This window comes from Epinephelus lanceolatus, chromosome 4, assembly GCF_041903045.1.
Source record: "Epinephelus lanceolatus isolate andai-2023 chromosome 4, ASM4190304v1, whole genome shotgun sequence".
Lineage (NCBI taxonomy): Eukaryota > Metazoa > Chordata > Actinopteri > Perciformes > Serranidae > Epinephelus > Epinephelus lanceolatus.
In genome coordinates this window covers 34162889-34187165 of record NC_135737.1, presented here as the reverse complement: position 1 = coordinate 34187165, position 24277 = coordinate 34162889, and the positions used below count along the sequence as shown (strand labels likewise).

Here is a 24277-nt window from a genome sequence, read left to right as displayed (position 1 = left end):
ACTGATGCGTGTCAGCCTCAGTGCTGACTCTTTGTGTACTGAAGGGAAGGGTAAGAGATAAAGGGCTCGATAAAAACCACGTTTGATACCATTTAAGTCAAAGCTGAACTTGTAAACTTGTAGATTAGTAGACAGATATTAAGATTTCTTCTTGTCTGCTTAAACTCCGTAATACCAGGGTGAATACATTAAATCAAAATGCATTCATTAGTAATGGATTTTTTTTTAGTTTTTCAATGCATTTGCTAATGTCTGTCTTCTACTGCATATATATTTATTATATATTAGACTGTGATAACAGTCATTGTAATAAAATGATTTACACTGGCATGACATGCACCAAGTAAACTCAAATCCTGAAGCTATCATAAACGACAAGGACTGGTGTGTCGTATCTAATTTATTACAACAAACAGACAAAGACGTTAGTTTAGCTTTACCTTGTTGGCAGGACTGTCCCATCCTACCAGGGGCACAGATACACCTCCCAGTCACTGGGTGACACTGTCCTCCTTCCCCACAGGAGCACAGCTTAGCACAGTCCTTCCCATAGTACCCACTTGGACAGCCTGTGGAAATAAACATCTTCATTCACATGAAAGTACAAATCAAAAAGAGGAGAAATATCTTCATTTAATAGGCTTTGCTGGTTGCCTCAGTTGTGGCTGACCAGAATTTCCCAGTACAACACTGACTCTGAGTAATGGCAATAAAGGTGTGCAGGGGGGCTCCGCAGTGGTTCTCCAGGACAAACAGGTGCAAGGTTTCTTGACTCACTTGAGTTGCAGTCGACTCCAATGAAGCCAGGAGGACAGTAGCAAGTCCCAGTCCTGAAGTCACAGCGACCACCATTGAAGCAGCTGCATCTGGACTTGCAGTTTGGCCCAAAAGTTCCTGCTCGACATCCTGGAGATAAACCATAGCAATGACACGGAGAGAAAGGAAAAAAGGGGGTGGAAAGGTAGTTGATGTCATGGTTTTTCATTTAGATTATTAAGATTTTAAGGTTATTTTACTTGCAGAATAGATCAGAGAGGTTAGAGGGAAATTAAGTAAAAATATGAGCATTTACAGTCAATCATAAATAACCTTTGACCTTTGACAGGTCTCTCCCACCCAGCTCCCTGTTCAACTAAAAGCATTGCTCTTGTTAGGTCACACTGACAATCTAAAATAAACAGTACACTCACGTAGCTCACAGCGTGCCCCGTAGTAACCAGGTAAGCAGCTACATTTCCCCGTCACAGGATGGCACTGCTCTTGTTCTCCTGAACATTGGCACAGCTGGCTGCAGTTTTGCCCGAACATGCCAGCAGGACAGGCTGAAAAGACACATCCAGAAAAACATCATATACACAGCAGTGGGTGTATTTGTACAAATTCTGTGAAAGCTCTAGTAAAAAAAGTGAATAAAAAAAGCAAAAGTCCTCCAATTACGGCTTCTTTAAGAGAATTCGTAAAAGAAAATAACCCATGCTAGTTATCAGAGTTTAGAACGTGAATGTTGCCTATATCTAAATACTGTCTTGCACACCGAACAGCAACGAATACTCAAAAAACTCCCAACATGATGTTAAACCATCACATCGTATGGTTATGAATGGTTTTGACATAACAAAACATAAACCACGTTCAGTAGTTTGTAGGAAGACGAATGCCATTTCTCCTTCTGTGCTCAGATTGCTTCGTCAACACACTGCGACATTCAGTATTGACTGGCAACAAAACCAAAACTCCCAGCAACAACTTTCCCTGGTGTTCAAACCCCAACGGACGCAGAGCGACATTCTTTCACACAGCCTTTCTGGACACATACGTATACGCTCATCACAATAATGAATGGAGTCCACAGACAATCAGTCATAGCCAACAAGATGAATCTGTGAACCGAGCATGTTTTCGGGTGAAACCGCAGCACTCGGCTACTCAGTCAGGCAGCAGCAGGCAGCGCAGGGGACAGATAAGAAAGGACTCCAGACTAAAGAGGCAATTACGGCGCTGTCATTATGCATGTCTGCCTTCCAAAGGCCCTTATCCGCCGCTGAGGAGACAAAAACAATGCCTTCTGTTTTACTTGGCAACTGGTGTGTAACATTTATCAGATGTCTGGAGAGTGTGTGAGGAGAGGAAGGGAGCTGAGGTGGTGGCGGGCGGGGGGGGTAGACAGAGTGTTGAGTAGTGAAGCTGCTCGTATACGGTCCTAAAGGGTATGGTCTAAATAATGAAACCCATGTAGAGTGCATTTCCTGGAAGGGGATAAATGGTAATCTTTCCCAGGAGGGCCGGGGGAAAAAAGAAATTTTTAATCAGTATTAACAAAATAATTCTTGGTGATCACTTCAGTCCCATGATGCCTTTCCTTCCTGATGGGAGTGGTGTGTTTTGGGGTGACAGCGTTTCTGTCAACAAGGCACATATGTCAGCCAAATGGTTTGAATGCATGACAGTGATATTAGCCATGTGCCAAGGCTTTCCTAATAACCAGTTAAACATCAGGGGTATTTCGTGAGATTTTACACGTCCAAAGATGTTGTCAAGAATTCGCCTTTTACAAGTGAGCAAATTATAAAGCTACAAATCTGTATATTTGTGCAGTAAAGACTTATTTTCATTCTTACGTTTCTCGCAGCCAGGCCCCGTGAGTCCAGCCGGGCACCCACAGCTCCCTGTCTCATGGTGACAGGACACTCCAGCCTGGCAGTAACACCTTTGGGCACAGGAAGCACCGAAGGACCCCGGAAGGCATGCTGGGAGTTGACATACACATGCGGGCACACGTCACTCAATTTACTCCCATGTTCAAAGCTCCTCTATTGCTACTCTAATAGTATTTCCTCTGTCCTATACACACTCACGTTTGTCACACCTGGCTCCCCTCCAGCCTGGCTCACACTCACAGTGGCCCGTCACGTGGTGGCAACTCGAACTGTGGACACAGTCACACCTCTGCTCGCAGACCTCTCCAAAGAATCCCTTAGAACAAGCTTCAAACAAACACCTAAGTATTCATGTTCAGCATACGATATCAGATCACTGAAACGTTCACTTTTATGATTATCTATCCAAGGCCAATTGCATGATAAGCTTTGATGCGGCAAGTTTTAGGATTCCTGGAGTAAAGCTTAACTTTAGTTTTGCTGCTGCTACTTCTCTACTTTTTTTCTAAGATGCATCAGCAGGCATAGAGGGAACTTGCTGGATGGTAGGTTGGCTATATATCTCAATGGGATAGATGAAAAAGAGATCACTGATAATCTCTGTACAATCAAAAATTAAAATGCTGAATAAGAACCAATATACTGTAATGTCACAGTGCTGACGTGAAGTTTAGGGAGTCACCTTTCTGACATAGCTCTCCCATCCAACCAGGCCGACACACACATCTTCCTATCACTCTGTCGCATCTTGCTCCGTTCGCACAGCTGCAGGTCTGAGTGCAGTTCTCTCCATAACGCCCTTCCTCACACTCTAGGAGAGAGTGAGACCAAACCTCAGATGGAAGTTGAATTCAAGACACTGTTTATTACATGAATACAAAATAGATTTTACCTACATATTAAGTTGTGAAGACAGGTGGACAAAATGTTAAATCAAGACAAAGAATTTTAAGAGTCTCACATGTGTTTCCCTTAGCTTCTTTATGATGTAATGTTTAGGACTCACCTAACTCACAGGCGGCTCCAGTCCAGCCAGGCGGGCAGGAGCACTGGCCGCTTACGCTATCACAAGAGCCTCCGTTTTGACACAGACATTGGCCAGAGCAGTGTTCCCCATACTGTCCTGCAGGACAGGCTGAAATCATAATAATGTGGCCAATTATACCAAAGGTTAGCAGCCATGATTTGGATTATTTATATAGGTTATAAGAATCCATCCAACAGTGCGCATCCTTCTGTCTCAGTACCCAAAAGTTTTATCTATTAATTACTTATTATCATTACGTGTTATGGTTTGGGATTGCTCAACCGAATACTCTAAAAAAAAAAAGGTGTGTATGACAACTTTGAGGCGACTGTGGCTCTGATGTAGAGCGGTTCGTCCACTAATTGGAAGATCAGTGGTTCGATCCCCGGCTCCTCAAGTCCGCACGTTGAAGCAAGATACTGAACCCTAAAATTGCTCCCGATGGCTGTTACAGCGGTGTGTGAGTGTGTGTGAATGGTTACCGAATAGCAGGTGGCACCAGTGGTAGCCTCAGCTACCAGTGTGTGATTGTGTGTGAATGGGTGAATATGACTTGAGTGAAAAGCACTAAGTGCAGTTCATTTACTACACACAGTCCACTTCACACAGGTTTCACATTTTAGCATTTCATTAAGAGACAGGCAATGAAATCTGCAATCGACATGAAGACTTTGACTCCTGAGGCAGTGGCGGACCTTCCTATATGCAACAAAGGTGCCACCCGGGACGGTAAAATAAGAATAAAAAAATGGTGGTGTGAAGAGCATTCGAGTAAGAGTAGATAGATAGATAGACAGATAGATAGGTTGATTAGTGGAATCTAAATGTGAACACATTCACCAACACACACTTGCATAAGCTCATCACATCCTTCTGAAGACCACACACACATTCACATCTATATTTTCTGGATAAATGATCAAATTAGCATGTACCGATTCTTTTGTTGTTTATTTATTATTATTGTTTATGAGCTAAGTTGTTTTTTTTTGTGTTGATTTCTCATTAGCTGTTGTCCGTCACTGTCCTGAAGTGTGTGTTTTTTCAAAGTCATGTGCATGTGTGAAACCAGGAGGGTTTTTCTACTAGTCATAAAATGATGACTCTAGTAGCGCCTTTAAAGGACCGTACCAGTGTAATTACAGATTACGGCTCCTTGACTACAAATGTCTACTGTAAAGCTTTTGCTGACCATTTCTGAATAAAGGCCATACAACCGTAGATTTCCAGGCAGCCATTGTTATGCATTAATTTATGTAAAATATAAAAACAAACTATCAGACTCTTTAAAATGTGCTCAAGCTGTGTAAACCGTAACATTAAGTATGTAATGATTACGTCAAGCAACCTGTCTGCTAATTTATATTCATATTCTACAAAATGAATAAAAACCACTGGGTGCCTATAACAGCAGACAACTTTCCAAAACACAGCAGCACGCTCTCTAAAATGGATAACTGTGATGTAATGTATAAGTCATTTGTAGTAGATGAGCTACAACATGCAAACCCACTGGTGTTGCCCTTTAAGAAAAAAAGCAGCAAAACTTTCTGACGGGGTTTTTCATGCTGAGTGATTAGCTACTTGAGTGATGAGCTACTCACGCAGTTGGCAGCTGACTCCAGTCCATCCGGCTGCACAGCTGCATCGCCCGCTGACGTGGTCACACCTGGCTCCGTTCTGACACTCACAGGTCTGACCGCACTGCTCCCCATAATGACCCTCTGGGCACTCTACGCACACAAACCACACACACGATAACATGATACACACTCAAAACACATTCAATATTAACTTAAAAAAAGTAACTGCAGCTGTATTTGCAGCAAATGTAGAGACTACAGTACTAGAGTACATTTTGGGACATTTTCAGGACACATATTGTAAACTTTTCCTCAGTGATCAAAGTCCAAGATGACATTTGGAGCCCAGGAAAGAGGAAAGTGCACTAATGACAGAGATGCATCATTAAGTCATGCTAGTGGCTTTCTGCTGACTCTGGCTGTGGTAGTTAGGACCACAAAATGGCTGTGGCAAGAGGAAAGTCTTGAATAAGACTGCAGAATGACAGACTAAGAACTTTAGTGGGCATTTCACTGGATTCATTAAAACAACGGCATGAAACTTTAGCATGAGAACACTGATTGGTTTGCTACTAAAGAGTCTCCCGAGTTATGTTCTCCCTTTCCGAACACTGATCACTATAAACACGTGGGTGCATTTATCCAGAATAGATCTCAATTAAAGCGTGTAGGCCAGAGGGCACGCTTGTCCGCCCTCCTTTCTCCTCTCTTACCCATCTCTAAAAAAGTCATTGGCAATGTCTCATTATAGAGATAATTGTTCACAAACACATAGTTGTGTTTAAGGAGAGGACGTCGTGATGGGCTGCAGTGAGGGCCTCCCTCACACCCCGTTTTAATGATGTGGCTTCCATTACCCAGAATGCAGTGTGGTCCTGCCCAGCCGGCGGTGCATAGGCAGGCTCCTGTGATGTGGTGGCAGCGGGCACCGTTCCTGCACTCGCACATCTGGCCACAGTCAAGACCGTAAAAGCCGTCCGGGCACACTGTGGGCCAAGATAAAACATCCGACTGGTTAGAACTGGCAGCTTCACAAAAGAGGAGAGGAAAAGGTTTAGATGCCAACTTTTTTAGTTCTTTCTCATCCCTTCCCCATCTCTCACTCGCTTCTCCTCCTCCTACTTTCCCTCTCTGTCTTACCACCTACTGAAAATACCAATATCAAATTGCAGTACCACGCTGCGGCTGTTCATTTGCAGAGCGTCTGCGTTCGTTAAGTGAGCTCATGTCCCACATGTGTGGTGGATCTGGGCCACATCAAAGTCGACGGCGGCTCGGAGGCCGTTCCCTTTTGGGGGTAGAGGGGGCACAGAGAGCTGGTAATTAGAGCACCTGCTGAGTCAACAGGCCCCACCAATACATGGCAAAACAAAGCCAGGTTACTGTGCCCTCCTAACACTCACACACACACACACACACACACACACACACACACACACACACACACACACACCTACAGTATTGCTGCTGATGTGAGGAGATGCCAGTGTAAGAGTCTGTTTCCCATTCTCAAGGAGAGCCAGAGAGATTGTTTAAGTGTGTGTAGAGTCAATTGACACTCAGAGAGTTTGGTAAACACAGTGCCTTGCATCCACATGAACCCAACCAGAGGCAGCGGGATGAATGAGCCTTTCCACTACTGGGATGTAAATATTGTCTGTAAGCATGACTTCACCAGAGCAGGAAAGAATGACTCTGTTTATTCACGGCCTATTTTTGATCACTCAATTTGTCACTGCAGAGATCAGAGCCTAACTCAAGCATAATAATTGTATTTTGCAACACAAAAACTTCTTCCACTCTCTGTATTTACAGGAATGCTGCTCGTTGCGCCGCCAAAGTTTGAGTGATTGACAGCCGCTGCAGACATTTCCCTCTTCTGTTTTCTGTTGCAGTCACATGTGAGAAAATCTGGTGAGAGTTTGGGTAGAGTCTGTCCCAATTATTTCAGCAGCCAGCAGTTTTTCATTTCATTTATGTACTACCTCTTCTATCTATAAGGAAAGCAGTGGACCGTATTACCAGGAAGCCACAAATTGGGAGAGCAACAAAAATGTGTAACTTGGTGGTTTTGTGTATTCTAAATGCCACAGTGCTCAGGGTGTTCCCCTACAGCTAATGCATCATACCCTCCTTCTCCTGCTCCAGTTGATGATGCTGTCCACTCCTCCTTTTTTCTCCCTCAAGGCCTCAAATTGGGAAAAGTATCCTTCCTGCTCAGCAGTTTCTGGCATGACCATCGTTGTGTTCCCACGCTGACAGCATGACGTCTTCGCCTGCCTCTGTAGTGGTTAGGCTGCGATGTTATTAAAGCCAGCCCACTGAGGATGCTGTCATTTTAGCCCAGCTGTACATTAGGTCTGTGGTGGTACTGCAGCAAAGAAAATCCCTGGTTTTATTGTCTGTTGTTTATTATTATGATAGGTAATTGCCGACACCATGGCAACATCTTTGTGTCCTGCAGGGAAATGTTTCAGGAATGCCACCCTGATATATCATTTATTAACCAATGACACCGGGGCTCGACGCATCTATAATGTGAAACAGATAAACTTAAAACATCTCAGATGAGTGATGTTCCCTTTTAATGAGGTATTCATGCCAGACACAGTAATCACCTCAACATGTTAAAACACTTTCCTTCCTACAGCCCACATGCACTACAGCAAAACTTCGGGCGATATACTGACACCTCTGAATGGCAAAGTTTATTATTTGTTTATACCAGCAGGGGGCGACTGGTTTCCATATTAACCACAGAGCAGCAATCTGTCATCTGATATTAGGACAGTGTCTGCAAGTGTTTGTAGGCGAAGACTCTTCCCTCTGAGTCTTTGTTTATGGGTAGGTACAGAGGATTCGGTCCACCACACACACATACACACGCATGCACACACACACTGTGCCATCGCTGAAAGACTCCATCTCCAGACTAAATGAGCTCTTTAAGACAGGAGGATTATTTCCAGATCCCTGGTTGTGTAAGAGCCACTGCTGTCAGCCCATAAAGCAGGTCCAGGGACCACACAGCCGGGGAGAGCAGACCACAGAAATAGAGCGGATAGAGAGAACATAGAATAGAACTTCCTGGTGCCATTCAGGGTCTATACACTGAAAGAGGTCAACACAACAACAACAAAACAACCCAGTTTCTTCGACAATAACGCGGATGTTCGATGCCAGTTGAACCAGACTTCTTTTTACTGCGACCAAATGAACTATTTTGATGCAAACATCAAAGCTGCGGAGCAGAGAACGGAGCACGATCCGCGCTAATTGAAGAAGTGGTCTGGTGTGCAGGACCCATGTCAGCACAATAGCTTGTTTCCTCCGAACAAAACTCTACTGAAATGTTTAGCATCAACCACAAGAATGCTCAATGAAACTATGCGTTTTGCCATGGCAACAAGCCTTCGGAGGAGTGCAGCTATTTCCACGAATAACATTATGAAAACCAGTGTGTGGACAGAAATCGCCCACCTAGAATCAAACGCTAAAAAAGGAAAAGTCATCTCTTTCCATTTTAATTCTGTGAAACAAATGAACTCAGGGAGATCTGGTCCTTCTCACAGCGCAGGCCTCTTCCTGACTTCTCCTGAAGGAAGAGGCCCAGCAGAAGACTGAGAAACTGGACACCTCTGTTTGAGGAGAGAAGGCCTTCAGAAAACAGAATCTGGTCAGACCGATAGCCCTATTTCCACAGCGACGTCCAATCAGAGTGACGTCTACGTCTGAGGCCATTAGACTGTTATGACTAGGGATGTGAAGCGCCGTTCTAGTGTGACACGGCCATGATTTACGATGCCCCGTGTACTACAGAGGTGGTATGAATTTCTGGGCCTGGTAGTACACTTACACTAAATCTTACACTTTGTAATAACATGTGGCCACTTCAAGTCAAAAGACTATAATCAAGAACAAATCTATTACATTGTTAAGACTCTTGGACTGCTGGTATGTCTTACAGTTCAATAAAAATATCCCAATGATGAGAAGAATATTAGTTACATGAAGGGTTTGCTGTGGCAGGGTGCTTGAGAAGACTGCAGCCTATGAAATAGAGGCCATCTACTCCACAATGACGAATACAAATTATATCTTGGGATTTGTGTGGCTTTAAAATGGTTTTGCTCATGACATTACACGGACAATCTGATGATTCATTGAATCTGTGTGTTGATTCACTCAAACTGTGGAGGAGAAGAGAGAATCAGAGGAATATCCTGCAGCGCCCTCTAGTGTATTAAGACTAGTAATGTCACCTGTAGTGGAGAGGAGAGGTAATGCCTTCCGTTGGGATGAGGTTAAACAAACTGTTGTTGCCAGTAGCTCAGCGTGGACAGTTTAACAAAAGAATCTGAGGATAAAACTTCAGAGCCTCTTAAAAGTATTTAGAATTTTCATTGTTTTTCTCTTTGTTGATCAGACAGCTTAAACTCAAAATTTAACTTAGTTCAGGCACTGGGTCAGATTTATTTCTTTTATTATGAGTTAATATGATAATTGTTTTCTAGACTAACAGATTATCATTTGGTCTGAAAATGGCAGATGACACTAAAACATTCATTCATCCATTTTCCGTGACCGCTCATTCTGTTGGGGGTCGCAGGGGGGGCTGGAGCCTATCCCAGCTGACATTGGGCGAGAGGCAGGGTACACCCTGGACAGGTCACCAGACTATCACAGGGCTGACACATAGAGACAGACAACCATTCACACTCACATTCACACCTACGGACAATTTAGAGTCACCAGTTAACCTGCATGTCTTTGGACCACTGATGGACTCGGGCGGTTGAAAACGCCGCGCTAAAGTGCCCTCTTGAGTGGCGAAATGAGAGGATGTGCCCTATCAGCTGCCCTCTTGAATGATGAAAACGAGCAGGTGTCCCCTTTTGGCTGCCCTCTCGTCCCCATGACATGCAGGACGTGCCCTTTTTTAATTTTCGCCCCTGCCCTTCAAAAATCCTGAGTCCGTCACTGCTTTGGACTCTGGGAGGAAGCTGGAGTACCCAGAGAAAACCCACGCTGACACGGGGAGAACATGCAAACACTGCACAGAAGGGCTCCCCCGTCCCAGGGTTCGAACCCCACACCTGGGGTTAAAACGAGGAACCCTCTTGCTGTGAGGCGACAATTATTTTGTTCACTTAAACAAAACTATTCCTATTATTACTATTCAACAGATGATCAGTCACTTGAATGTGCTGTCATCTGTTATTACGGCTTCTGACAGCTGTCATCGATCTGTCGAGCTGTCATCTGTTTGCGGTTCAGTCAATGTGACGTAAATTCTGCTGCACAGATGATTGTGGGTCAGAACAGCCAGAAAAGCGTGCTGACTTACATAATGGAAAATGCAACTGGATTTTGTTAAACATCCTGGTATTTTTGGTATACTGCATTTGACATAATACATATTGGGACATACTAACTGGCATGGTAGTGTGGGGGTTGGAATGTACAGTGTATTTTCCTTAGGTTTTATACATGTGGAAGGAAACCAAAAAGACACATTTTAGTCAAGCTCCGACCTGACTATTTGCACTATTGTATCATAAATATTGTTAAACTGTAACTTTTTAATAGTGTATTGTGTTATGTGCACCTTTGATGTTTTGAAAGAAGCCAAAGATACATTTACACTGAGTTAGACAATAAAGTTATCCATCCATCCATCCATCCATCCATCCGAAACATAATAATCTTCAATAATCAAAAACAAAAGAAAACTTACTTTTTTCACAGTAGGTGCCAGCATATCCAGGTGAACATGTGCAGGCTCCGCTCACATGGTCGCAGAGGGCTCCATTCAGACACTGGCACTGCTGGGCGCACCCCTGCCCATAACTGCCATTCACACACTCTAACAGTGAACATACAAGGGAAGCAGATCAACGATGATTTAGCAGAACGTTTTAAATCTTAAATCTTATTTCCCTGAGGTTTATGTCAGAACTGTAGGAGCTTTATTTAAACTACTCAAGTCCCTAAGTATTCTGTACACTCAAAATCCCTGTAAAGTAAAAACTGTAAATCCCTTAAAAGTAAAAAATTACTGAAATACTAATTACTTGAAATAAAAAATCCAGTGACTCTCAGGATTGTAAATGAGCTCAAAAGATGTAATAAGCAACATTCACCCCATGGTGGCAGCATTTAGTAAACTATATCTTGTGAAAATTGAAATGAACTCACTCTCCTCACAGTAGTCTCCGCTGAAGCCGGCCTCACAGGCACACCGACCAGTGACTGGGTCACAGCCCACAGATATCTCTCTGCACTGGCATTTACTGAGGTAGTCTTGGCCCCAGTACCCAGACTCACATGCTGAAGAACAGATAAGTTCAATGATGAGAAGCACTGCAGTGACTGAAATTAAAAACTGATGTAAAGTATTAGTATCACTTCTTACATGTTGCACAGTCATGGCCTGTTTTGCCAGGAGGGCAGACACAGCGTCCAGTCTGTGGCTCACAAGTTGCATTAGGGTGACATGAACAGGGTAATGAACAGCCTGGTCCATGGAGACCTGGGGGGCACTCTGTAAACACCACAGTCATAGGGTCATGATTTATTGGCCACTCTTTTTAACTGTTCCTTTAAACCCTAAAATAATCAATCTATACATAAAGCAATTCAGTCAGTTGTAAAATCATTCAATTATTCAATCATTGCTAGATTTACATCTTTGCTTGAGACATATAGATTTGAATTAATGGCCAAATCTCACCATTTTGGCAGAGTCTCCCAGTAAAGCCTGGTTTGCAGTCACACACACCAGTCTCCTTGTTGCAGGAGCCTTTGTTCTCACAGTTTGGACAAGGTGACTGGCACTTCAACCCCCAGAATCCATCAGGGCAGTCTGGGGAGCACCAAGTATCTTTCAGATTAAGTGAGCAGTAAGCCACTTATGTTAGTTATTTCTCCATAAAGTCGTAAAGCCACTTGTGTGGGGATGTTTTGGGGGAGAAACGCATTAAATGGCAAGTAAGCTACAAAGCTAAGGAATTAGTTTGCTTAAGAGGAGCACCAAATTACACAAACATCCGCGTGGCTCAGTGGGCTGATAATAATACTGAGGTCAGTGGGTGCAGACAGGTCCTCAGTCTTAATTGCATTTTCCATAGTCTGCCACGACATAATTAGGCTAAAACGTTCTAAAATTCACACAGAAATTAAAGCAACATAGAAAACATACAACATAAAGGTACCTTCATGACAGGAGAGTCCAATCTTCCCAGCAGGACAGATGCACTGTCCAGTTACGGGATCACAAGGAGCTCCTCCACAGTCGCAGGTCAGATGACAGCTCTCGCCATAGGTTAACGACTGGCAGGCTTGCAACACACATCAGATTAAAACATTAAAAACAGCAAAAACAGTCTCACTATAACATAAAGCACACAAAAGCACAAGACAGCATTGTGCAACATTGCAAAAAGAGAACTGCAGGAGTGAAATTTTAGAAATACTCAATCATTTTCTGTTTGTTTATTCAGCCTCTGCCAATAGCCTCTGCAGTAGTAACTGAAGTAAATTACCCCTGTCATGACCTGGCCTGCAACCTAAGATAAATACGGTCCAGAAAATGGGGATTCCTTTTTTTTATTATTTGGCTTTGCGAAACTCAGCAAGCCTAGGCCTGGACAGTGCATTAGTGCTGACATACTGTAACTCTGCTCTGTTTTCTTAGTCCACTCCACGGAGACACAAAGTCATGTTTTTACCAAAGGCTCCCGAACAATATTCAATATCGCTTCAAATAAACAATACAGGGGGTTGAGCTTTCCATCATGCAGCAGAGTAAACAGCCAGAGGACACCCTGCTGTGGAGAAAGACTCACATCTTTGGTTGCTCAGTTTGTAATAACAAGAACACCTGCACTAACCAGGTGAGTTCAAGAATGAAAGTTATTTCACCCACTAAATCCATTCAATTCATCAAAGGCAGCAGAGAATGAATAGAAAAGGAATAAAAGAATAAAGAAGGATTTATAGGTGATGAAAAATACTTTAACAGAGGTGAAAAATTCCGAAACTCATTCATAACAAACTTTGTGAGAGTGCGTGCCCTTCTTGATGTCAACAAGCATTAAGTATGCAAACAATAACCGCACATGTACCCACATGTGTCATTGTGCAAGCCCACGCACTTAACATATCCACACACATGCTGAAAGTAAGACAGCAGTCCTTTACTTTAAAGGCATGGCCACATGAGGACGCTGTGGAGTCAAGCTTTCAGGGCAAGGGCATCATACTGTACATTAACAGCTTTGTGTCTGAATATTTTAAAGGGAAAAAAATGGCTTTATGGATGCATGCCAGGTGTTTGAAACTTTGCTGTGCTCCTTACACTTACAGTCCTTTTCACTTCTACCTTAAAGGGACAGTTCATACCCAAATCAAGAATACACCTGTAGTGCTATTTATCAGTCTGTATTGTTTTAGTTTGAGTTGCCGAATGTTGGAGATATCGGCCATTGAGATGTCTGCTTTCTCTCCAATATAATGGAACTAGATGGCACTCAGCTTGTGGTGCTCAAAGCACCAAAAAATACATTTGAAAAACTCAACAGCAATGTCTCTTTCCAGAACGCATGACCTGGTTACTCAGGATAATCCACAGACTTTGTTGTGAGCAGTTTCATGTAGGAACTATTTTCTTTCTACCAAACTCCACCAGCAAACCGTATCACTGTGCAGAAGGAAGCGTGCATCTACTGCTAGCTCACATAGCACCACTGAGCTAGCTAACATCAGAGCTCAGCCCACGATGTGTAAAGAGAACTGGATACAGCTTCGGAGGCAGAACCCCATTCACAACTATAAAAGTTGTTCAGTGTTGCATGAAACCAAAGACGTTCAACTGTGTATAAAATAACCTGGATGATCGGCACTGCTTTTGCATCATTGGGCCCAAAAAGGATGCGCACTAAAGACTTCAGCCAGCTGAGCCTGCTACGTCCAGTTTAGCACTCCGCTAACTTGAATGGGGATAAAATGATTCAATTGTGTGGTTCCTCTAGACTTTCCTAAATGTTCGGATGAGGAGGGCGCCACTAACGTTTACGTCTTGAGCCTCTCATCCATGAGTAGATGCACCCTTCCTTCTGTGCGGTGATACAGATGGTGGGTGTAGTTTAGCAAAAAGAAAATAGTTCCGATATCTCCAATATTCATCAACACAATAAAACAATATAGTCTGATTACACCAGGATTAACTGTCCCTTTAACACATGTACAGTCTGATGCACAGTGCCCTTTAAATTGCATTAAAGCAGCTTTTTGTCCTTTTGTCTCACCCAGCTGACATTTATCTCCATGAAGGCCTGCAGGACATCGCGGCCTGCACTCTCCAGTCCTGGGGTCACATGACCCTCCACCTGGACAGTCACATGGCTGCTCACAGCCTGCACCAAAGAAGCCGTGCTCACATTCTACAGTGGGACATAAACACATACACAACCAACGTGGAGAGATTAACAGACAACCTCAAAGCACATTCCCAAACATATTGTGAAGCTACATAAGCAACTTCCTTTAGAAGGTTATTAAGATCTTACCCTGCGACTGACTTGATTCTGTGATCACTGAGAGCAATCACAGCAACTACTTAAACTGCTTTTCCATTACAGACCATTACATCAAAACTGCATTGCAAGGAAGCAGCATAGCCACAACTGTATCCTATTACTGCACAACTAAATACACTTGAATCTTTATGTTTGAAGCTGTGAAATGCCTGACACAGTCAAACTAAATCAACTTGAGGTTGAGAAGTACACGTCAGGCAGTTAACTTGAAATGTTACATGTGTGGATAAACTGCAACTCAACGCAAATCTTAACCATTTCTTAGGATTTGAAGCTGCAGCTGAGGCTGTAATTGAATAAATGAGTTGGATGTTTAGTGGAGTGCTGATACCTTTCTCACACTGTGGGCCGTGGTATGCGGCCTTACAGAAACAGCTCCCTGTTTTGGGGTCACAGCCAGTGGAATGTTCTTGAACACAGTCACATTCCTTGGAACAGCCTGCGCCGTGCGTCCACCTGGGACATGCTGTAGGGTGGACGAGATCAGTTTGAAAACAGAGAAAAAGCATGAATTAGGTTGATGTAGAGCAATGGATGGTTTGTATGATCAGCTGTTAGATGTAACTACTGTACATTTACTTGAGTATCTTAAGTACAAAATCAAGGTACTTGTACATACATGTGTATTCCCATTCTATGTAACGCTATACTTACACATCATGATATCTCAGGGGCAATTTTTCTCCTCAGAACAATATTTTTACTTGCTGGTTTTAAGAATACAATCTTTCATACACTTCCTGTCCAGTAAAAATAATGTATCTCCAAATTTGGTGGTTTTGGATTTAAATATTTCTGAAGGATGAAGTGTTTCTTTATGGTTTAAGAAAATGTTCCCTTTTCTTAAGTTAAATAAACCAGTTAAAAACCATGGAAAGTTGACTTTTTAGAGATACGTGGGTCTTATATGATAGCAACGCTTCAAACATATGATCATAAGGAATGTGATGCACTACTGTAGATTAAACTACCCAACAGTGAATAAAGGAGTTAAATTAGCACAATCTTAAAGGGATAGTGCACCCAAAAATGAAAATTCAGCCATTATCTACTCACCCATATGCCGCTGGAGGCTCAGGTGAAGTTTTAGAGTCCTCACATCACTTGCGGAGATCCAAGGGGAGAGGGGGTAGCAACAAAACTCCACCTAATGGAGGCTTACGGCGCCCCAGATTCAAACGTCCAAAAACACATAATTGAAACCACAAAATATCTCCATACTGCTCGTCCATAGTGATCCAAGTGTCCTGAAGCCCCGACATAAAAAGTTGTTTGGAAAAACGTCATTTGAACTCTGTTTTTAGCCTCATTGTAGCCTGCAGCTCTGACTGCCTCTCTGGGCACTGCGCGCTTGCAGCGTTAGACCAGCGAAAGCACGTGAACACACATGAACGCAGTGCCCATGTCTCACGGTCTTGCGCAAGCGTGCATACGTGAGCACGGTGCACAGAGAGGCAGTTAGAGCTACAGGCTACAATGAGGCTAAAAACAGAGTTTAAATGACGTTTTTCCAAACAACTTTTTATGTCAGGGCTTCAGGACACTTGGATCACTACGGACGAGCAGTATGGAGATATTTTGTGGTTTCAATTATGTGTTTTTGGACGTTTGAATCTGGGGCGCCGTAAGCCTCCATTAGGTGGAGTTTTGTTGCTACCCCCTCTCCCCTTGGATCTCCGCAAGTGATGTGAGGACTCTAAAACTTCACCTGAGCCTCCAGCGGCATATGGGTGAGTAGATAGATCATTTTTGGGTGCACTATCCCTTTAAACATCTGCAGCAGTAAAGTGCAACATACACATTAATTCCGCAGTCATATCTATCCAAAAACTTCATATATAATGGTGAAACACTGAAAAGGAACATTTTCTTGCACAATGAGTACTTTTACTATTGATCATTTAAGTAAATTTTGATAATACTTACATATTTTTACTTCAATAAAGTTTTGAGTGCAGGAGTTTTACTTGTAACATAGTACGCATACACTGTGGTATTGCTACTTTCACTTGTTTAAAGGATCTCTTCTCTCTTTTCTTCTCGTCTTTCATGACTGTGTATGATATAGTACAAAAATATACTGTGTGAATTATACACACACCCATGAATAACAAGCTGCACAACCTACAGTATTATTGCACTACAGTTTAAGCAAAGAAAAACAAATTCTCATAGCAGTGCTTGTTTGGTAAAGTCAAGGTGTCGACAGTTCATTAAGAAAAGAATGTTGAAATGAAACCTTCTGCACTATCAGATTACACTTTAGCATGAGCCAAACAAACACACCCAGCTACCATGTTATCACAACATTAGACTTGCAAGTTTAAGTCATGTGACCACTGCCTCCTACTTCACTTGATTTATAGAGCTTCATAAAAAAATGGTGATGCACCGTTCATCCTAGTGTGTAATTACAACTGTAATTTGAGATCAGGCTGACTGTTTAGGAAAGCTATTTCCTGCAAAGTTTGCTGTGTTGTCTGTAGCTTTCAGTAAACTTTATCATATCAACATAAGCACTGGACAAATAGATGAAGAGTGTTACGTAAGAGACTTAAAACTGAAGCACTGCCACATCATCACTCAGAACAATCTGCATGATTTTTGCCAAGATTCTCCCTTCTCAGCAACAGAAAAGACTGAACTCTGCTCCACCCTGTCCCTCTCAACACTGGCTTTATGTTAGGTGCAGCTGCAGGCTCTGGTTACACCCTCTCCACCCTCTCAATGTCCCGCTGCAGGATGGAGCAGACAGCTGTGGGAATCTGATAATATTCCTTGTTCACATTCTTCCATCATTCAGTTTGGTCTTAGAAGAGTGAGCAGCTTCCACACTGAGAAATTAAGAGCAGAAATTCATCACTATGTCTTTCCGGAGGTTTAGGAGCAACCCTAAAACACTGGGGGACGTCAGTGTGGTGACAGAGGAGCTGAAGAATCTTTACTTTAAGAGGCTGCTGCCGATAGAGAAGTACTATTCTTTCCATCACTTTCATTCGCCAAGCTATGAGGACGCTGAGTTTGACAACAAACCAATGGTCCTGGTGATGGGACAGTACTCAACAGGAAAGACAACTTTTATCAGGTACTTTCCAAACTTTGTGCACTTTTAAAACTGCAGTTTTGTGCATGTATTCTGCTGAATGTATTGTACCGATGTGTTCAGGGGTTATAATGTTGTTAATGGTGGTTTGGACTTCAGGTATCTCATAGAACAAGATTTCCCTGGTAGCAGAGTTGGGCCAGAGCCAACCACCGACTGCTTCACTGCCCTCATGTATGGAGAGGTGGAGGGAATCATCCCTGGCAATGCCCTCACAGTGGATCCCAAAAAGCCCTTCCGCAACCTCGACCCTTTTGGGAATGCTTTCCTGAACAGGTGATAGGACTCAATATACAGAGAGGAAAGAAGACAGAGAGAGGGGGAGGGGAGGTGTACGCCTTTTTTTCCTTTTACTTGGGAATAGCTGAGGATTTTTGCCAATGTTTTGCCTTCATCAGCAAAAAGATTTTAGGAGTTTTTTTTAATGCTTAATGTTTTCTTTGCAGGTTCCAGTGCGTTCAGCTGCCAAATAAAGTCCTTGAGAGCATCAGCATTATTGACACACCGGGCATCTTAACTGCTGCTAAAAGAAAACTGAGTCGAGGTGAGACAGAATGCCTTTTCTAATTTCCTTTGCAACGTCAGGAGGACTTAATGGGTCTTTACGTCCATATATTCGATTTTAGACAGTTGGAAAGGATTGCTGCTGTCAGGAAGATTTAAATTCCTGGTAAGAGACATAGTTGATGCAATAAAGCAGGAATATTTCAGCCCAACATAATTCAAACTCTGGAAGTCAGACACACAGCAGATGAAAGCAATATGACTGAGTTGGGAGGAGACGAGCACTAAGTAACCGTGCAGCCTTTGCTTTGTTTTATGAACGCATTAATCTATGGGTGTAACTCACATGGCTTGCAACCAGTGCGGGCCACTGGGATATGTTACATTTTCCTCTAGGTGTTGAGGCACTGAGGCTTGCCCCATTACATACAGCCTTAATGAAAACCTTGTGTTTTCGTTCCTTGTCCCCAGGCTACGACTTCCCAGCAGTGCTGCGCTGGTTTGCAGAGCGTGTGGATCGAATCATCCTGCTGTTTGATGCACATAAACTAGAGTTCTCTGATGAGCTCACTCGGGCCTTTGGGGCCCTGTGTGGCCACGAGGACAAGCTGCGTGTGGTTCTCAACAAGGCTGACAGAGTGGACTCGCAGCAGCTCATGAGAGTGTACGGTGCCCTCATGTGGTCACTGGGTAAAGTGTTTCGAACCCCCGAGATCCTGCGGGTTTACATCGGATCTTTCTGGTCAGAGCCAAGGCAGATGTGTGACCACTACCAGCTGATAGAGCTGGAGGAGGAGGATCTTTTGGCTGATATAAGGAACCTGCCGCGCAATGCTGCAGTACGCAAGCTGAATGACCTGGTGAAGAGGGCACGCTTAGTCAGGGTAAGAGGTCTTATATGTTCAATTCCAGCCAATGACTGTATATAAAGATGGACAATGAATCTTTACTTCCCCTCACTACACAAAAATGACGCCAAATTTTCCAGATACGGCCACTCCTATCTTGCGCTGATGACATCATTTGGAGTCTGCACAGTAGTGATCTCCAGGGTACCAAATTCCCACCATCCGACCAATTGCGAGCAGCGCTACTGACTCTTTTTTGTTTTAGCTTCACTTTTGGGGAGCTGTCATGTCGTCCATCTGTTTTACAATTCCAACCCATGCTTTAGGTAAATATTTTCAAAATGAGATGCACTGATATGGTGATTTTTCTCTCTCTTCCTCTCAGGCTCATGCCCACATAATCAGCTACCTGAAGCAAGAGATGCCAACCATTTTTTGCAAAGAAAGCAAGAAGCACAATCTGATTTACCAGCTTCCTGTGATTTTCACCAAGATTCAGCAACAGCATCGAGTCCCAGCCGGAGACTTCCCCGACTGCACCAAGATGCAGGTCAAACGTTACTTTTTGATTGCCTTTTGAATAGCTTATTTTCTAAATTTATGTATAATATCCTGTGAGCTTACATGTGATTTGCATACTTTTTCAGGAGAAACTTCTGGGTCAAGATTTCTCAAAGTTCAAGACACTGAAACCAAGTCTGATGGCCTCCTTGGACAAACTCCTGACCACTGACATAGCAAACCTGGTGCCTTTGCTTCAACACCAAGAGCAGCGGAAGAAATCCCTCCCTGGTGTGCTGGATGGTGAATTTTTGGGAACATTCAAGCCTGAGCATTACAGGAGAGATCCTTTCAAGGAACTCAAAAGGGACGACGAGAGCAGCGAGGCAGATTTCGACGAGTGGGCCGTGGAGAAGTACAAGCCAAAGTATGACGAGATTTTCTACAACCTCAGTCCAAGTGACGGCAAACTGAGCGGCACCAAAGTCAAAGAGTGGATGACGACCACGCTTCTGCCAAACTCTGTGCTTGCTCACATCTGGAGGCTGTCTGATGTGGATGGGGACGGCATGCTGGACAATGAGGAGTTCGCTCTGGCGGTCCACCTTATTGAGGGAAAACTGGAGGGACACTGGCTGCCCAGAGAGCTGCCGTCTCACCTGGTGCCACCATCGAAACGGCTAAGTACAGCCAGCGATGAGGAGCAAATATGAGGAAGCTGAGGCTCTGTGTACATTATTTGTACATAATTTCTAATCCAGTAGTAGCAGTTTGTTGTTTATAAAACTAACAAAATGTACAGTGCCTGTTCATGAACCTGAGAAGGTGTTATCCATTTATATGCTAATCACTGTGATGCTAAAACCTAAAGATCACCATTGATGGTTTTGGTAACTGCTTATTTTCACAGCATATCCCACAATTTACATCTGCACTCAGCCAAATATCTGTGAGACTAAGAAAAGTAAAGCAGCAATAGTTGGAATTTCTCACATTACCCAAATGTATTTTTTAATCAATGGTATTAAACTTGTAAAGATGACTAGCCAACATTATTTCATTGTCTAAAGTAGCAGAATCATCAGCATCACCATTATCATGAGGTCAAGTGGGTCGCACTAGAGGGTGACACGGGAGTGGATTTTCAGTCCTGTCCCATCCCACTCCCACAAAATAATCCCATCCCGTCCCAATCCCACAAGAATGACTCCTGTCCCATCCCGCGTGTTGTGTTTCAGTTACAGTAAAAAAAAAAAAAACTAAAAAAAAACAACAGTACATGGATCACACAATGCCTACCTTAGTTGAATATAAACCCAAATATAGAATAGAATAGAATAGAATAGAATAGAATAGACTTTATTGTCATTGTACAGGGTACAACGAACTTATGGGTGCTCAGCCCACGCAGTGCAAAAGAAGACAATGTATAAGGCTGTTGCCGCAGCGGCCCAGGTTCGACTCCAGCCTGTGGCCCTTTGCTGCATGTCATCCCCTCTCTCTCTCCCCCTTTCACACTCAGCTTTCCTATCGATTAAAGGCAAAAATGCCCAAAAAAATATCTTTAAAAAAAAAGAAGACAATAAAAAAACATACATGACATAAAACACCTACTGGTATCAAAAAAAAACAACAAAACAATAAATATTTTGATGTTTATTGCCTAATTATTTTACATTCACTCCACCTTTAAGCTGATCAGAATGATAAACACATTTGATTTCTGATGTGGTCAGACAACACGTCATAAGAACCAGTTCTGAGAGAGAAAAATGTCGTTAAAGTATTGCAGTAAAAGTAGTGTTTGGTTCCTCTGACTGATATTATTATATATGACATTATTAGATTATTAATACTGAAGCATCAGTGTTAGTGCAGCATGTTACTGTTGTAGCTGCTGGAGGTGGAGTTAGTTTCAACTACTTTATAAAAATCACGTGACGAACGCTGAAACTGATTCCCATCCCGTGGGAATCCCACGGGAATCACATGACCCGCGGGACTTCCGAAAAGATGTCAGCCTCTAGTACTCACGCAGATGGCAAAAGCGGCCATATAGTCCCGGAGAGCACAGGCAGCCTCCATACAGACGATGACAGTGTCCGTTGTTGGGACAGTTGCACTTTCTTCTGCAGAACCTCCCGAAATAACCCCTTGGACAACCTGTAAATATAAATAAAGCCACTTCAGCACTTGTATGAAATCAGCTCCACTGTGATAATGAGTTACAGGATGAATGTAGAGGCTCACAAGATAATTACCCAGGTAAGAAATAAGATGAAGCATCATTTAAAACACAAAATTGCTTCTGTCTTGTGAAATACTGTGATTTTATCCTTTCAGACATGTGAAAACTATTCCAATAAAACAATTTTGGACGATAAAATCACTCCTCTATTCAGCTGTGCACAAGTTACAGACATACTACCCTTTGACAGAATCATAAGGAGCTTCGTTTTTTTCATATTAAAGCGGTCACAAGCAAAAATGTCTGGGACCAACAATTTAGGCTACATTCAGATTGCAAGCAAAAGTGGCTAAAATTAGATTTTTGTGCTCATGTCACTTGGATCTGTATTTATTTTTTTTTCTTTAACAACAGTGTGAACAGCACGAATCACATGAAATCTAAGTTTTTCAATTCTGATTTGGGCCATTTTCATATGTAATATTTAATCAGATACAGGTCTGATTTTAGGCAATGCAACCTTAGTTTGAATAGTCATATCAGAAATTCATGTGATTTTTACATCACTGAGTGACTCGCAGTGAGAATCTTGTTGAGAGGCGCAGATAGATGTAGTTTAAGTTGCCCTTGACATCCTGAAATTTGGGATGAAATCTGTTTCAGTGAAGCGATTCATGTCACAATACCACCTCTCCTGGATCTGATTCTGCATCCACACACACCTGTGTATGGAAGTAGCAGTCATGGCTCTTTAAAAAGACAGTAACTTAAAAATGGCTGTCTTTCTCCTCATTCCCATCCTAATCTTCTGCTCATAAATTTGCTGGCTTCCACTTCATATCAGCTTATAAATGAAACTGTAAATGCTGGCCTCTGTGTTTACTTCCGTGGCACAGCTTGCTATGCGTGATGTTTTTGGACTGTGGCCACTCCACACTGGAATATGATATTGGCCATGTTTAAAAAAAATTGTGAACAGTCTAAAAAAAAAATCAGATCCGAGCAATAATTTCAAATAGAGCACTAAGGCTTGCAGTGTAAACATAGCCTTAGTGCCTGGTTGTCGTATTAACACCTGTGTGTGTCTGTAGGAATGTGTGTATACAAACCATCCTCGCAGAGCCGGCCCTGTATCCCAGGGGGGCACAAACACTTCCCAGTCACAGGGTCACACGAGCCTCCATTCTGACAACGACACAGGCTGTTACAGGCCTGCCCATAGGTTCCCTGTGGACAAGCTGGAGAGAGAGAAAGGCAGAGGGGGGGGGGGAAAAGAAGAGGTAAGCACGTGGAACAAGCACTGACACCTTAACATTACATTGCATTATGACTTCATGAATCACACTGTGGGAAATCCCTCTGACACTGAAACACAGACTCCTATATAGGAGAGGAGAAAGAAAAAGCAGACAAAGAAAGGGGTATGCAGTCCATCAACACGTCCACCTTCCATCCTGTCTCCCCCCATGGTGTGTGCCCTCCTGACACGCTTAATCTCTCTGGCCTTGTTAGCAATTATAACACGGGCCAGCTGGCTGTTTAAAATGTGCTAAAGTGTTACAATCCATCAAGTGAAAGTCTGCTTAAATTCCATGTCACACTTTCTTCACAGCAGTTTTACATCACTCCACGGGAAGATAAGCCAGTTTCGAATGATCTATGGAGGTAACGGCATCACAGACACTGAAAATACATTACAGTGGATATATATAAATGAAGGAGCAGGACGGGTCTTAAGGCACATTGAGGCAACAGCTGTTTAAATAGCACAAAAATATTCTTATTTCTCCACCAACAATACGAAAAGCTAACAAGTTGCCAAGCCAAAGTTGTAAAATAGTTTACTTAAGGCAACAGAAGGTCCTAAATTCTTTTGATCAATGCCCCTACTCCACCTCATAGTCCACTGTGTTACTGCCCACTGTAAGAATTCCTTGTCTTTGCCTCAGGCATTAATATTGCTGATCTTCTCCATCTGAAAATGCTACCCATGTCTGGGCCCATCACCTCCAGGGTGTGCATCTAAACGCTGCCACCTCAGGAGCTTGTTTCTAAAAGTGACATATTGCTTCTAATGGACTTGTCCCATGTGTCTCTGCTCTCATGATTACCAGCCTGACTCAGGTTCAGACCAAAGACAGCCATTAATCATGGAGCTGGATGGGAACAATGGAGCCTTGCTTTCTAACCCAGTAGTGGACATCCTTGGCCTCGGGCTGTGCTCTTGCTGTGGGCCCTGGCCTCGCTCCAGTAGCAGACAGATTGAT

General features: G+C 43.0%; 2 protein-coding genes across 4 annotated transcripts in view; one reads left to right on the top strand and one right to left on the bottom strand.

Annotated features, from left to right (window-relative positions):
* The window catches only part of egfem1 (EGF-like and EMI domain containing 1), a 77800-nt gene that overhangs the window by 7291 nt on the left and 46232 nt on the right, over window positions 1-24277 (bottom strand). For 2 of the 3 annotated variants that reach the window (XM_078167164.1, XM_033631910.2), the window contains exons 15-32: window positions 23120-23248; window positions 21857-21985; window positions 15198-15332; window positions 14576-14710; window positions 12482-12607; window positions 12001-12132; window positions 11683-11811; window positions 11466-11597; window positions 11005-11133; window positions 6125-6253; window positions 5289-5417; window positions 3664-3792; window positions 3340-3468; window positions 2856-2984; window positions 2619-2747; window positions 1191-1322; window positions 778-906; window positions 441-569 (exon numbers count right to left, since the gene is read on the bottom strand). In XM_078167164.1, coding sequence (XP_078023290.1) covers window positions 441-569; window positions 778-906; window positions 1191-1322; window positions 2619-2747; window positions 2856-2984; window positions 3340-3468; window positions 3664-3792; window positions 5289-5417; window positions 6125-6253; window positions 11005-11133; window positions 11466-11597; window positions 11683-11811; window positions 12001-12132; window positions 12482-12607; window positions 14576-14710; window positions 15198-15332; window positions 21857-21985; window positions 23120-23248 — 2340 coding nt within the window. The remainder of the gene's footprint in view (window positions 1-440; window positions 570-777; window positions 907-1190; window positions 1323-2618; window positions 2748-2855; window positions 2985-3339; window positions 3469-3663; window positions 3793-5288; window positions 5418-6124; window positions 6254-11004; window positions 11134-11465; window positions 11598-11682; window positions 11812-12000; window positions 12133-12481; window positions 12608-14575; window positions 14711-15197; window positions 15333-21856; window positions 21986-23119; window positions 23249-24277) is intronic. The other variant, XM_078167165.1, reaches the window with a different exon arrangement.
* Window positions 17559-20864, top strand: LOC117260045 (EH domain-containing protein 2-like). The gene is made up of 6 exons (XM_033631914.2): window positions 17559-17951; window positions 18069-18245; window positions 18416-18513; window positions 18945-19357; window positions 19707-19871; window positions 19969-20864. Exons 1-6 carry the CDS (start codon window positions 17731-17733, stop codon window positions 20533-20535), a joined length of 1641 nt encoding a protein of 546 aa, XP_033487805.1. The 5' UTR covers window positions 17559-17730; the 3' UTR covers window positions 20536-20864.